This window comes from Corapipo altera, unplaced genomic scaffold (assembly GCF_003945725.1).
Source record: "Corapipo altera isolate COAL_440 unplaced genomic scaffold, ASM394572v1 58, whole genome shotgun sequence".
Taxonomy (NCBI): Eukaryota; Metazoa; Chordata; class Aves; order Passeriformes; family Pipridae; genus Corapipo; species Corapipo altera.
Window position 1 is genome coordinate 7,214,984 of NW_020884898.1, and position 16,614 is coordinate 7,231,597.

General features: G+C 39.7%; 1 protein-coding gene across 1 annotated transcript in view; it reads right to left on the minus strand.

Annotated features, from left to right (window-relative positions):
* Positions 1–16,402, minus strand: part of NCAM2 (neural cell adhesion molecule 2) — a 277,252-nt gene extending 260,850 nt beyond the window's left edge. The window contains exon 1 of the mRNA XM_027648691.1: positions 16,256–16,402. Coding sequence (XP_027504492.1) covers positions 16,256–16,307 — 52 coding nt within the window. The 5' untranslated portion in view covers positions 16,308–16,402. The remainder of the gene's footprint in view (positions 1–16,255) is intronic.
* Positions 16,403–16,614: the final 212 nt, after the last annotated feature.

Here is a 16,614-nt window from a genome sequence, read left to right on the forward strand (position 1 = left end):
AGCAGTGCAAAGGCACCTGCCTGTGCCTCTCATGCCATCACAACAGCTGAAGACAGGGAACCTGCCCAGAACATTCCTTTTGGTACATCAGAGTACACTGAATAACATCCAAGCACTGTAAAAAAGTTAAACAGAAGTTGTTATTGACTTTGAAGAAAAAACTATATATATATCCATTTTGAAGGCACATCATCATTTCTTCATCTGGGGAAGAAGTGTAAGGATGAATATTCATAGATACTCAGAGGGAGGTGGTGATTGATTTTATGAATTTATGAAACATGATTGGTTTAAAATATGCATTTTCAACAGCCCTTACATACAGATTTAAAGCTTCTACTGAAATGTTGAGTCTTAAGCTCTCTGCATTACCAATGGTTAAAACACAAATTCCACTGTATTAAAATACATCATTATACAGGAATTACATCAGTTACTGGTACAAAAGTACAGCTGCATTCTCTGTACCTCTCTTCTCTTTACAATCCCCTTCTTGTTCTTCCACTATTCTTTTCTGAGTCTTTGAGACCTGACTTTAAATAAATTATGCCTCTGTTTATACAGCTAATCCAATTTACAGCATTAGATAACCTCTTGTGTGTACAAACAATGCAGGGAGCACATAAATTTGGCCCCTCTAATTACTGTGTTCTCTCAGCTCTGCTAAGGGATCAGGGAATGTGTGTTCCAATCTGCATTCCAGAGCTCTCCCCATTTCTGCTGTGAGGATTAAAGAATCTACACAGGTTGTACCAGTATTTCGTGCCCTGTAAAATGCTCACTCAAAACACTTGCAGAAATAACATTATTGACTTTTTAATATGTTATCAGTTGACAGAATGGATATAATTATTTTGCTATTTCTCTATTTGAAACTAATATTACCAGTAATTTAGCATTTTTGTACTAGTATTTCAATATGTTTCTGGATCAGACAGCTATGTAACACCATGCCAATTGTGTTTAAAAGGACACAAAACTGAGGAAGACAAGAGTAGGTCCACCTTCATTCCCAGATACAAAAGCCCAACACTACAGATGTCCAGCCTGGCAATTTTAGTAAGTGAAGTTGGCAGAAAAGAAGAAGAACCCTTGATCAGGTTCTGAGTCATCAATACTGACAGCATTTTTCTCACTCAATTTCATCTCCCAGTCCAGCATTCACAACCAGCCTGGATCACCAAAACAGGTGATCCAGGTTTTCCTTCCTGGCTGACCATGGAAGGAAAACATTTTGGTTATTCAATTTCATTCTTCAAAAAGATCCCTGAATCCAGTTTCTCACCAAAAAGAACATTTCTATTTTGTTTCCTTGACTTCTTAAAAAGAACCAACAAGCATTCTACTGCTAATGTGCAGATTTAAATAAAGATTTCTGGGGATACTCCTTAGGATCCTAAAGGATTGCCAAATCAAACCCACCAAATGCTCTAGCCTCAGATAAGGCCCACTTAAGACAGCTTCTGGAGTCAACATACACTAAAGAGCAACAGTAAAATCAGTTTACAATAACTGCACATTTTCACGTCAGTTTTGATTCCGTATCTTATCATAAAACAAAAGCAGGGTGACTGTTAAAGCACTGGAACGAAATCAGGACATCTGGTTCAATTCTGGATTCATGGTGGACTCTGTCTGACTTTTCTCAAGTTCCTTTAAGTTTTTCACATCAATTAAGGAAAAAAACCTTCACAGGGGTATGAGTTCTCTCATTTTGTACAGAAAATACTTCATATACACATCTGGGCTGTAACACAAGAAGAGAAACAAATTTTAACAAAACCAAGGCAGTAAAATTCAGGTAATTCTGTTTCACATCTAATTCAAATCTAATATATTTAGTAAAGGTTAGTGTCTAAAATGTAATATTTATATCTCTCTTTTGTTTCTGGTGCCTGAAGTAGTTGACTCAGACTGTTCCATTGGGCCATATTGGCAGGTAAAATCCCTGAGGCACAAGAAAGGTCATCTGTATTATGTCACAAAGCTTCACGATGGGAGAACATCCTGCTAACAGGGTTTCCTACCTGCTAGCAAATTTCCAGCTAGAAAACTATGGCCTGTCAACTCCTTCATGAACTTATTTACTCTGTTTGAATGGATACCTATTCTATTGTCTAGAAATGGTTGGTATTCAACACCTATTCTCTGATTTTATTGGTATGAAGAGTAAAAATACAGTTTGAAGATAAACTAAAGACTTTTAAATTCAAAACACACTTCAAGTATTAACAATTTAATAAATCTAGGGTTCCCATTCTCATTAGTAGCTGACATCCTCCCAGTTATACCACTTCAAATCTGGTACTGGACTGTCTTCCAAAAGAATAAAGTTTGACTTCATGAATACAAACTATGTGGGCACCCTTAGAACATTGTGCCACACTGATGACATCTACTAACGCTGGAATAGAGGTCAGTATGGCTTCTGAGAATTTAGGAAAAAACACTAGGTGTCTGAAAAGATGGTTCAGCTTTCAGGGTACCATCCTAAAGACCCACGAAACTCAATCAAATTGCTCAGTGAGACATCTCTATTTGGCTCATACAAGCACAGCTGGGGACCTAGCCAACTATACCAATTACAGCAGCAGCAGAAATATGAATAACTATGATGCAGAGACATCTTAACTCAGCTTAAGTCTGGAAATAATATAGGTATGTCAACGTGGTGCCTGGGGCAAATAAAACTATTTAGCTGAGTCAGAAGTCCTCTTCTGACAGGAGTGGGCACCCAGTGCCACAAGGTTGATGCTGTGCCATTTAGATTCACTGGTTCAGGTTCCCTTTAACGTGAGGATCTCTGCACCATCCTGCCTTTATCTTGCTGTGTGCATGCCAACACCATCTTTGGAAGGCAGATGCACACCCTGAGATGGACAGATGCAAACCTAATGGCAAGTGCATCTGTAATTACCACACCACCATGGGAATGTCAATAAGCCATGACAACAGTTTGTTCAAGCAACGGCACTTCCCGTTCTCCATTTGGAACTAGTTTGTCTTCAGTTAACTGAGAACATGTGCAAGGAGAGTTTGATTACGCCTAGAAGAGAACAAGGGGACAGACCTGCTAACCTAATTCCCTACTTCTCTAATGGTGAGGTTGAAGTTGGTGTGAGGATTAATACATTTCATGCTGAGAATTCCTCAGTATGTTATTGATACCAGGTGGCACACACCTTCCAAAGACAAGGACAGAGAAGCAATTTCAGACTTCATCAATAATACTGAACAGATAATTATGGAGAACACAGTATTTAGTGAAGAACCTTTTAGGATAAAAAGTGGTTTTGTCTGATCTGCAGAAACTATTTCTAAAGTAAAAACCAGAAAGTCTCCATTATCTTTTAACCTTCATTAGTCTCATTCTTCAGGTTAATAAAGATGCCATTTGTGCCAGTTATAATAGATTTGGTTATGTGACTATCTATACATCTGAAATTGAATAGCCAGACCATGGACTTTTAAAAATGGCAGAGACAGTATTTTAATAACAAAGAAAAAAAAAATAATAATTTTTTTACCTGTTGCTTATAATCACCAGCAAATCACATACTTAGCTTTTCAGTTGAATCAGCTCTTTTTATTGTCAGGTTGTAAACTGACCATCTGCATTACCACATCTAAGAGACTGGAATTAATAGTTTTACCACATGAACATTTACCTCTCTATCGTCATACCTCAAAACTTCAGTTTAGATAATGCAGGTGCACTGCACACTACAAGTGAAGGGAAACATTACAAGAGAAGAGAAATTCTGTCAAAAGGATGTAGGGCAAAAGCTGAGCACTAACTCAATGAACCTGAGCAAGTTAACTATTTCCACTCACATTTTACTTCTTGTAAGACAGCAGGATTCAAAAATAAATAAAACACAACAACAGAACAACAACAAAACCCCCCAAAAGATCTGTATCTATTTGGGAATTAAACCTTACATGAAGATATTTTATGAACAATTAAACTCAGACTGGTAATACAAATGTGGTCTTTTGCATAAAAGGGTTTACTGTGAAAAGTAGCTTTTGCTTCACTGTGCATTTTTTTCCTAGAAAACTGCTTAGAAAAGCTTATATTTTTATTTTTATCTCTTTTAGTAATTCTTTGCACATGCAGCTATTTCTAGGACTGAATTTCAGAAAAACCTCAGATTAAGGAATTTTAAGAGTAAAGTTTGTCCTCCAATGTCACGAACTCTATGTGAAACTTCATGTGATGCTTTCATTAAGAAAAATTTTTTTGTGGAAAGGGTTGTAAAGCATTGGAATAGACTTCCTAGGGAAGTGGTGCAGTTAACATCCCTGGAAAAACTCAAAAAAATGTGTGGATGTGACACTTAAGGACATGGTTTAGTGGTGAACACGGTGGTGGTGCTAGATTGATGGCTGGACTTGATGATCTTAAAGGTCTTTTACAGCCACAGCTATTCTATGATTCAGTGGGAACACCTCTGGATTATGAAATCAGAATTTTGTTTTTAAAAGCTCCACCCCCCAAAATAAAAACACAAACAAACAAACAAGAAAAGGCACCAAAAACCCCCCAAACAAACAAACAAACCAACCCACCACCAAAAAACACCAAACAAATCCAATGACCAAGAAACATCTCTTCTTTGAGGAAAACATGCACCATCAACAAATATTCAGTGTTTCTCCTTCCCCACTGCCTATTTCCCCTCTCCCTCCTACTACAATATTGTTTTTTTTCTGATCAAACACTCATAAACACATTTAGAAAGTTCATTATGTCATGTAAAAATAGAGCATCACGGCAGAAACAGGCTTTTCTATAGTTTGACAGATAAAGATGTTACTTATTTAATACCTGCAGGTCACAGATTATAGATTCAGTGTAGCTATGAAGAGAAAAATTTGTCTTCATTTTCAAGCTTTCATTGACTTAGGTGTAAACAGAGACTATGTAATCTGGAAAATAGTCAGACATGTATTTAAGATTCAATAAAGCAATAGAAACATTCACAAATCACAATTAAAAGAGTAAGATTTATTTAAAATAGCTTTTATAGTATTTACATGATACTCCAGTCAATGGTTACAGTTATCTGGCCTTTAAAATAGGTGCAGAGAAACAGATATCAGAACTCCATCTAACAGCAAAAGGACTTCTCTGTAGAAAAGGAGTGTTTCTGGGTTTGTTTAGTTGTGGTTCATTTTTTTAAATGAGATTCTGAGTAGCTAGAAATGCAGAACACATGATTCACAGGAAATTCTATTTCTTTTAATCACCATTTTCACAGGAAACAATGGTTTCCCCAGACAGATCTGCTCTTTTATGCAGCAGATAAAGTTCATTCATGTACCTAGGACCAAAATTAAAAAAAATATAAAAGAAAAGGCTATCAGAGTGTGGCACATAAAGGGCTGCATAGAATAAAGCAGGTGATTCCTGAGGTTTTAGACACAGATAAGAATATTCTGATTTATACTAACATTTGCAAATGATACAGAAAAGTTGAATATAAGATCAAAATTGTTTTAAAAATTAGCAACACCTAAGAGGATCGTGCACTCAGAACTGAAACCCATTACTATGACATTAAACAGACATCTGCAAATTTACTTGCAAGAACAGTAAAATCAGATTAAATCCACCATGAGTTTTTGAGGACTGTATAGAAAACACCACCTCAGAGCTCTCAAACCCAGCAACATAAATTCAGTATGTACACAGGCCGTATAATCCAAAGCCATTCATAAAAATGTAATGCAGAGGTGCTGGGGGGGGATTATTTTGACTAAATGCTAAAAGCTGCTGAACCCAGTGTGTGGAACTGCCATAGACTGGCACAAATCCCTTGAACATCTGATCACTCAGACAGTCACTTACAGACCTGCAGGCATGACCTGAATACTGAACAGCCGAGGAACAATTTTGACCACTGTCACAAAGCCACAGACAAAAAACACTCTAGTAAATCAAAACTCTCAAAAATGCAAACAAAACTAAATTCATGAATTTTTATGCGGAATGGTAAACTTCCCAACACAGCTACGACCTGGGCTGCAACAACTAAGAGACCATAAAAATTAAATACAACTTTCATACATTTTCTCCCTCTGGGAACAATCAGCAGCTTACAATATTTAAAGTGTGTCCTTGGACTTATTATTAAAAAACACAGAGAAATATTCTTTTAGTCTCCTGTACCACGTTAACCTGGCACACTAGAACACCCTTTTAGTTTCCAGCTCTTCCATGCTTTTGGATTAGCCCCACATCTTTTCAGCACTACTTTATAAATATACCCACTACTTAAATATACATAGAGTTAGAGCTTGATTTTCTATTCTTCACTAAATCAAAATTCCCACATACTCACATAGGAGTTATACAACTCCTGAAAGCTTCAATCAGACCCTGCAAGGTGCAATCAAGTACCACCCCTGAAATAGTACTCCTGGTACACAAGTCTCCCATCGACTCCAGGAGGAGTTCCATGGCTGCAGGGTGTGCACAGTTCTGCCAGCAGACCTCATCTCACATAGCACTGTTTTCTTAAAATAAAAGAAAATAAAAGTCCAGAGATGCAGCATTCATATTAGACCATAGACAGTCTTCGCTGGGAAAAGTCAGTTAGTTTTTGCTTAGCTCTGAAGTTAGGGTGTTATTCCCCTATACAGAAAGCACAGGAGTACATAAATTATTGCATTATTTATTCCTGATGGTAATGCCCAGTTGGGTATAATTCACCTTAAATTTCAAGATGAATAAGACAAGATTTACAAAATCAGAATTCAGAAACAAACAACAACAACAAAAAAACAAACAAAAACAAACAAACAAACAAAAAAACACACCAAACAGAAAGCAACAAACCCAAAGATTCTATTGTGAAGTATAGATGCCTCGTACAAAATCATTCAGGTGATTAGCAAATAACACGTTTCAGCACTGTGAAATGTTGTCTTTGTAATTCTGTACTATTGCTCCAAAAAAACCACCATCAAATAAATCATTTAATGGTGCATGTTCTAAGAACTGGTGTGGTCTCACCTCCAGTGGTGCGTGCAGTTTTGGGTGCCACAATATAAGGATTAGATTATATTATATTAGAGAGCATCCAAAGGAGGGTAACAAAGATAGTGAAGGGTCTTGAGGCCAAGCTGTATGAGGAACACCTGAGGGCACTTGGTATGTTCAGATGGAGAAGAGGAGACTCAGGGCAGACCTCATCGCAGTTACAATTTCCTTGTGAGGGGAAGAAGAGGGGTAGGCACTGATCTCTTCTCTGGGGTGACCTGTGACAGAACCCAAGGGAACGGCCTGAAGTTGTGTCAGGGGAGGTTTAGGTTGGATATGAGGAAAAGGTTCTTCTCCCAGAGGGTGGCTGGGCACTGGAACAGGCTTCCCAGGGAAGTGGTCCCAGCATCAAGCCTGACAGAGCTCAAGAAGAGTTTGGACAATGCTCTCAGGCACAGGGTGTGACTGTTGGGAATGGTCCTGTGCAGGGCCAGGAATTGGACATCAATCCTTGTGAGTCCCTTACAACTCAGGATATTCTATGATTCTATGAATATCTGTTTTGTACACCTTCTAATGAATGAAAAACACTATTACATTTCCCAGAAAGTATCATTCAGCAATCTAAAAATTATTTTTCCCCTATGGCTTGTGGATTGTTATATGAAAAATGTCTTAAAAGCATTTGTTTGAAGGCACCTCCTAGGACATTCTGGAGACCCATTAAATATAAACATTTAATAAATTAATCAAGAACCATTTTAGGAATAACAATATTTCCTCCCTCTTGTTCTTATACTCCAGAGTCACTACTTTTTCGGCCAGAAATTATTTTTCTTCCTGTAACCAGTCTATATCCACTCGCTCATATATCATGTCTTCCCTTCAAGTACCTTTGCATTGTTTTGTTCATCCCTGGGAATCATCATTTTTGCAATCAAACTCTATCTCAGCATTTATTTCACCAGGGTACTTGTTCAAAGAACAGTTTTAGCCCCCGCTCCCTCGTAAGGTAGAACTTGCAACACTGATTACAGTGCAAAAGAGATATTTATGAACGAGGAGGGTATTTTAAAATTGGCCTGATGCAGATCAGCTTAAAATTCAAGTACTTCACATTACCACTTGCTAATTTAAGATAACCATTACCAAAAGGCTGGGGAAATAAAATGCTTAAAAAAAAAAAATGAAGGAACTGTACACCAAACAAAAAAAAAATGTAATTAAATCACTGGAAAACCCATGAAAATAACATGTTGTTCTGAGTCTTTCACAGAAGAGATGGGTAATTTCTCTATGTTACATGCAATTATGAATGCAATGGAAGAGTCAAGTAAGGAACTAGTATTACTCCATTACTTACAACACAGCAATTAAGGGTCTGAACGTGTTATTTGTTCAGACTTTTTTCTCTTGTGTAATCTATTGACACAGCACATCAAGTAGATCAAAGTATCAGCAGATTTAAGAACAAATTCATGCAACAAAGATCTGCCAAGATCATTAGGGAAGATCACATAGATTTAACCTGACATATCCCTGAACCTTGTAGGTGCACTGACAGAAGTATCACGCTGTTCTCATTCTGTACTTACTCTGTTTCTTTATGACTCCTGCTTTGAGTCTCTGTTGAGGTCACTGGAGCACATCAATCTTTTTTCTGACCCAGTAAGCACAGCAGTTTATGAATATGATATGTTCAAGAATGTTTTAAAAATGCCATATGATGTTACTCCTAACAACTGGTCTTCAGTGCATGGAATTCATCTTGCTTTTCTACTCTTTTCCCCAAATGCTGGATCTGTAGGGTTTTTCTGCTTTGACTAATTAAAATAACATAATGAAACAATTTAACACCACTGCAGTTTGCTTACATGTTTCTTGTTATAATAAAGAAAAAAATTCATAGTTTTGTCAGTTAAAAAAACCCTATTCATAGCAAAAGGCAGAATTACCTCTCCCCTCCAGTTTATATCTGTGACCATACACTGCCTTATGTATCTGTTTTTAAATACTTTTTTATTTTAAGCACAGATCTGAGTTCATGCAAGCCAAATTCAGCTGCAGCACAAAGGTCTACCAAGTTAATGGGTTTGAAATTGCTTGCAGCTTGACTGAATTTGGTGCAACATGTTTTAGTAGCAAGAAAATTGATGGTAATGAGTGTTTTTAAACTGAATCCATAGTATGCTCCAAATGGCACCTCTTGGGCAAAGTGATGAGGACAGCAGCTTGTCATATGATTTCCAAGTATGAACTTCAGATCATACCAACCAACCAGTATTGTCACTTGGGCTACAACTGCAATGTAAGCAATCAGTTTAATATTAGCTAACTGGAAAGGTCATTTTGAAAAGAAAAGTTTAATTCCTAGCCTTATAAGTTATTCATATGCTACAGGGCTGAACACTGCTGAATTATGAAGTTATTCATCAGGCTTTGTCTGCAGTTTAGCAATACTACTCAGGTAACTAGAACATTAAATAAAAAACAGTGCACCCTTCTAAAGTCACACTTAAAGTTTAAGTAGGAGGAAAAATACAGCTGGGTAAAAAGAAAACGAGCCACTTGTACTTCCCTCTCAATTTTTTCTTCAAAGAGAGCCACTACATCTTAAATGAACATAAATTAACATATCAATGATCTATGCTTTTTATGGAAAGCTGGTTCTTGAAGGAACTTGTATAGTATGTGTATAAGAGGAAATTTATTTCAGTAATGAGAGGCAGGACTACTGAAGAAGCTGACTAAACTTCCACAGTACTACATGTTGCTTCCCAATTTTATCTGGATGTTATCCATCCACAAACTGGTTATTTCAGATTATGATTGGATCATGGAAACTGGTAGCAAATGACACCCTTGGTTAGTAGATTTCCAAGCTTACCAAAATTATTTGTTCAAACAGATTTCTAAAAGACTTGATTTCTTCATCCTATTCGCAGTGCTCCTTATGTATCCCATTAAAGAAGAGATGAAACCAAATGACTGAATTTTTTTCTTTTCCAAAAGAGGCAGAAAGCAAGTGAAACATTTCAGCGGGTGTTTGGTTTTACTTTAACAGTGTTCTTAAATAGGCAGAAACCATGTAATGAATTCTCAGTTGATACACTTCACTGTCTACTTCATTCCCAAAATTACTTACTTGAGACAGTAAAATAACCACTTTTAAAGAACTGGTCCTGTTTGTCTCTTGTGCAAATACAAACTTAAGTCGATGGAAATTCTCCTCTGACTAGAATTAGTAGTTTTGCTACAGTCATAGAATGGCTTAGGTTGGAAGGGACCTTAAAGATCATCTAATTCCAAACTCCCTACTGTGGAGAGGGACACCTTCCACCAGGCTGCTCTGAGCCCCATCCAACCTGGCCTTCAACTTCCAGGAATGGGGCATCCACAACTCGTCTGAGAAACCTGTTCCAGTGCCTCAACAATGACAATACTCAGTCATCTTCATGTTTAAGAACTACATTATAAATATCTCCTTCTGCAGTACATCTTAATTTGGATTTGTAGTTCAAGCTATTACTCCCATGCGTTCATTAATGATCCAGATGTTAATGCACAAAAGCAAAGAGAAATTTTCTGTTAATCATAATTTTCTAAGTCATAACAGCAGTATAAATGGATGGTATTGCCCATCTCATGCTATTTCAAAAATGAAAGTTGGTTACCTCCTGCCGTTTGAAGAGACACTACCATACACTCTACTGAACCCACTGAAGTCAACTCAGCCCTGCTCAGTGTGAGCCTCTGGATTAGTACAACCAACAGTTCTTCCATGGAGCAACTCAAATGTAGATGAAATGCAGATTCAAAGACTTAGGGGTCTTGTTAAGCAAGGTTTTCTAAAATGTAGACCTGTGTACACAGATATTCTCTGTTTCCTTTCCACATAATTTTTAAGCAACACTTACATGGATTTCTTTGCCAGGATTTTAATATCCGAAGTTGTCATCACAAATAGCTGTAACCAGATAAATGACTCTCCCTGTTTTTCTTCTTTTTTACTGCTCTCTTGTACTCTTTTCATTCAATAAATTAAGAGGTAGATTCTAAGCTCATCTACAGCGGAACGAATCATAAAATATCTCCTCTGATTAATGATATCATCAGTCAAGAGATAAAGTAAAAATTCAGCCACGTAACAAATATAAAAACCTTGATGCCCTTATTTTTGAGGACATCCCATTCAAGATATTATCGCATAACGCAAGACATCTCAAGAGTATCTTACTTCATTAAATTAACTCTTTTTATTTTCCTGATATCCTTAAAAAGACATACAAATCCATACAAGCACAGTATTAAGAGAAATGAAGCTACAAAAGCAATAAAGATTTCACTAAAGAATGCAGATTTATTTCACTGACGCTGGACATCCAGAGATTCTTGAGGTAACAGCAAGTAGTGCTCTGAATGGTCTATTTAATATTAAAAATTATTCTGATATAAACTAGTTACCAAAAATTGAATACTCTACTTAAATACCCAAACTAGAAAGCAATTAAACACACTAAGGGGGAAACCTAATTACTAGGTCAGAATTAGGTCATGATTAATTGCTTAGGTCAAAATAAAAAGTAATGATAAGATACAACAGATACCAATAGGCCTGGAATTAGTCTATCAGAGCCTCCAGACTTGAGTATGTCAGGATACAAGCAAGTTTTCCCTCCCATCTCTCCTATTTCTGAATTACAAGAGACATCAAAAATAAGATTCAAATGACCTGTGACACGTAGAACTTCAGGATACACTTGATCAAGTATATTGCCCTTATATTACCAAGCAAATATGAGTGCTAAAAAGACAAACAAAAAACTAAGTAGGACATCTGACATTAGTTGATATAAAGTATTTAAAATATGAATACCAGATATTATCCAGATTCTTTACCTGAAGAAATCTATGTACCACTCTTTCAAGAATAAACTTTCAACTCTCAGACACAAATTAGTGTAGTTAAAACGTGTTTCCCAAAATGTCATATTAACCTGACTCAGTTCTGCTGGAATCAAATGACGTGTGCTGAATGTAACTGGGGGGGATTACTGGAGTAAATTGAAAGAAAATCAGTAAATAAACATGAATCACTTGGAAAAAGTGCCTCAAAGTAAAGGTCAGTGAAAGGGCAAACAAATACAGTATTTGTTCTCAATATACTTGTTGTAGAAGGCGGCCATGAAAGGTAAATCCTACATAAATTCAACCTAGCAATCCAGTAACATTGCCATAGATAAAAAAAATTAGTTAACTAAATAAATACGTGTTGTGCTGTAAGAGAACAAGTCCAAATTATGCTATTCAACCTCTTAGAAAAGACTTTAAAGCTTTATGTCTATGCCTTTATCATTCATATATTTCATGATTTAGAGCCATTGCAAATGATAAAAATATCTCTAATTCCATTTTGACTGGGACTGCATGAAACAAAGCTCTCTACATTATTTCTCAACTATCTATTCTTAAGGCAGTCTTTCAGAACACCTCATCAGTCAAGGTTTATTTCAGGTAGATATTTTGAATCTCATATTCACCTGAAGAGGAGTAACATAGCCTAAAACAGAAAAATCAAGCATTCATTTTTTGTCTGATTAGTTTGTTTGTTTTTGAAGGGTGAAAAGGAGAAGGGAGGAGAGTAGATGTATCTTAATCTTTATGCAGTTGTATAAATCAACTGTAGCAGAAACCAATGGCTAGTTGAAGTCTCAGGATATGTTTCAGATTTCAGTATGCAATCAGAATAAAATATTAGTTCCACTTAATGCAGTGGAGAAACTCATTGATTTCAGAAATTCCAAATTTCATGGATTCAGTATGCAAAAAGTAGAAAGAGGCAGGATTCCAGACTGCACTGTGGTGAGTAAGACACACAGGCTGGCATCTTCCTTGGGGGATGTTCCTTATTAACAAACAGTCCCTTATAAGCACTTGTAAAGAGAAACTCTTCAGGAAAAACAAGAAGCAGCTCAGTATCAAAGCAGTGAAAAGAGGAGACTTGAAGCACAATGACCGAACAAGTACTCACTCCTCTGAATCTCCTGGATGAGCACAAAATAGCTTAAATTCTACAAGCAAAACATTTTCTACCACCAAAATTTGCTAACATAAAGAAATGTATATTATGCAGAGTGATAAAAGAAATAGGATTCTGAAATCTGGGAAGATGCCCATTCCATCCACTTTTAGTCAGCGTCCCCAGACACTGGTAAAAACCAATGAAGCTTTTCCTTTTGAGTGTTGTATCACTACATGTCTTAAAAGGCAGATTTTGAAAGTGGAGCATGATTTTTTTTTGTTAGTTTGGGGTACGGGGTGGTGGTGGTGCATCTATGTGCGTATTTTGTTTCTTTTTTTTAATCAAAGCAAAGCTAATTAAATTTGAGCCTTCACACTGGATTAATTGTCTGGACAGCTTTGAAAGGTTCAGGAAAAAAATACTTTTGTTTCAGCGTAATAACATTGTCAATTAAAGTCCTCCCTTGCCATGAAATTAGGAAAGGGAAAATTTGGCCCTGGTTGATAATTATGACATTCATAAGCTCTTAACTTTAGGCGTTGGGGGAGGGGGTGGCTGTCTGCTACTTGTTTTCAAACTGCTCTGATTTTCTAGACTGGAACAAATACAGCACCGTTCCCTCTTTCCAATCCCGAACACCAGCACTTCCCAAAGAAAAAGCTTCAGCCATTCTTCATAAAATCTACTGCAGCTCCATTCTTCAAAATATAAATCCTCAACCTAAGACTATCAATGTTTCCAAAGCAAATGAGCCAAATCTAGTTCCTGGCTTTTTCCTGATGATCCACACTTTCTATTTAACATAAAAAAGTCATAATCATCACTTAATACTTGCATAATAATGCTTTTCTTAAAAACAAACCAACAAAATAACCCTCACAAACACCACAATCTCCAGTTGATTATGTAAGTGTTCCCCACTACTGCATTCCCACAAAAAACATAAATCCCAAGAGTTTTAAGAATAGCCTCAAATTATTTGATTCACTTAGTGCTCTAGATTACTTCAAGGATGTGTTGAAAATAAAAAAAAAATATACAGTAAGTCCCTCACCACGATCATATTTATTAAAATTAATAACCCCCCCATCACTGTAGGATTTTCCTCTCTCCTAGCAACCTAAATGTGGATATTTTCCATATGCAGATGTTCTCCCACTCCCATTTACTATGCCCTGCTGTGGATCGAAGCTGCATGTTTCTGCTTTTTCTACAGCCAGTTAAAGAATCTCACTCTTCCCCTGCCAGTACAATCCATTCCCTCAAATTAAAAAAAAAAAAAAATAAATTAAGCTGTTTCTTTAAACTGAGAGCAATAGCAACTTACTATCAATTCGAGATTTATTCAGATTTCCTCCTCTTCTTTTCATCCCCCCTCGTATCTACCCTCCCATAATTTCTAAAATTCAGCTTAATATAATTTCACTCCATTGTTTATCTCCTAACATTTGTGATAGTAAGATACCAAAACTATGCAATCCTCCTACACTGCAGCGATCACACTTCACGAAGTAGCTTTCCACCGTTGGAGGAGGCACAGAGCACATCTCTACGCACATTATTACACCCAGGTAGATCAATGCAAAGCCTGGAGGAAGCTTTCCCGTTCTCCTCCTCTGCCATCCCAGCCCCGGCTGTGCTGGAAAGACTCCGGACCTGTTTCTGGATGGCTGCTCACCGGGAGACACTTCAGAGCGCATCCCGGGGTGGCAAATGCACGGAAGCGTTTCTGGAGAAACTGAGAGCATCTGGTGTCTCCTTGCTACTTATCAACGAGAGAAAACACCTGGGCGGTGCGAGCTTCAGCTGTGAATACACCGAAGGCCACCTTCACAGCTGCAGCCTTAATACCTCAAAGCACAACCCCCGCCCCTTCCTCAAGCGCAACAGATCTCTCTGCCCCTTCTCAAGACACCGTGTAGGGCCTGGGTGACACGTGCAGCCCCTGGGTAACACAACCAGCCCCCGGGTGACCCATCCACCCCCCGGGTGACCCATCCAGCTCCCTCCCACCCATCCCCGGTCCCGCCGCGCCCCGTCCCGGGCTCTGCCCGGCGCGGCCGTGGAGCTCTGCCGCCCTCTGGCGCCCGGCGGCGGCACCGCGGGCCGGGGCCGGTCCCGCTGGCACCCAGCTGGGGGGTTCGGGCGGGTTTTACTTCTCCCCTAGAACCTCCTTAGGAAGGCGGGCCGCCGCCCACCCCCCCAGCTGCGGCGAATCAGCCTCGCACCGGGCACCTGGCGCGGGGGCAGCGGGGCCAGGGGCAGCCCCGCGCGGGCGCCGGGAACTTGCCCGAACAGTTTTCCAAACACGGCGGTGGTCATCCCTCACCGAGGGGCTGTGCCCCTCCCGACGGCCCTTCCCCGCCCCGTCTCCTCGAGGAGCACAAATCCGCAAGTAGTCGCGCAGGAGACATCCAAAAAAAAAAAAAAAAAAGGCAAATAAATGAATAGATATATAGATGTTTCAGCCCTCCCCCAAAAAAACAAGCCCAAAACGCGCGGCGGCAGCGCAATCCCCGAGTCCGCGTTGTACACACGCACACGCATATATACACGCACATACATATGCAAAGAGCGAACCGTGCCCGGAGGTGCCAGCCCATCGCGCTCTGTCCCCGCACACCCCTGCCCCCGCCGCGTTATTCCACAGCACAAGGGCTCCACACCCGCGCACAGCCCTGGCATCGCCCAGCCCCGCGCCGGGGGGCTCGGTGTCCCGGCAGAGCGCCGGGAAGGGTCTTCGGGAGAGGAGGAACCCCGACAGGCAGACTTCAGGTCAGGTTTCTCACGGGCTCTACCGCCAGCACTTCTCCCTGCTCCAAAAAAAGGAGCCCGCGCTACCTTCCCCGAGAGCAGATGCGGATTTTAAGGCACGGTCCCTGGAAGATACATTTTTTAGAGTCGCTCCATCTCCCTCCCACATTTATCACGCAAGAAAAAAAGGGGCGAAACCCCATGCAAAGCAGCTAAGTACACTTAGCACCTTCCAGCTTTTTTTTTTCCCTCTTTTTCCTCATAAATGACACCTCTTGAAGACTTAAAAAAAGGTGGGCGACGAAACAAGTTTTAGGTCCTTCTTAATTTGCTTCCAGGATAATGCATTGCTTTATTTTTTTCTCCATTTCTTTGCCGTTAATCTGAGCGAGCGGACAGCACAGGTAAGAATAATAATTAATTTAGGGGAAAAAAAAAAAAAAGAAGAAGAAGAAGAAGAAGAAGGCGGCAAAAGGCGGCCCCGCTCCTACCTTGCCCGCCACTGAGGAGCAATCCGAGCAGGTAGAGAGGCAGGAGGCTCATGTTCAGGAGCTCTCGCCGGTGGACAGTTCCAAGTTGGAGGATGCTCGGCCAGCCCAGGCAAACCCTGCCGCCGCCCGCACAGCCCCGCACCCGCGGAGCGCCGCTCGCCAAGTGACGGCCGCGCCTCCCCGCGCCGCGCTATATCGGCGGGGCCGCGCCGCCGCGCAGGGGGCGGGCGCTCGGCGGGGCCGCCCGATCCCTCCGCCGCACTCGCAGCTCTACCACACCGACGGGCGGCAGCGCCGAGATTCCTCCGCCGCTCTCAGAGGCGGCAGCAGGCTCCGAGCATCCTTCTCTGCATCCCTCC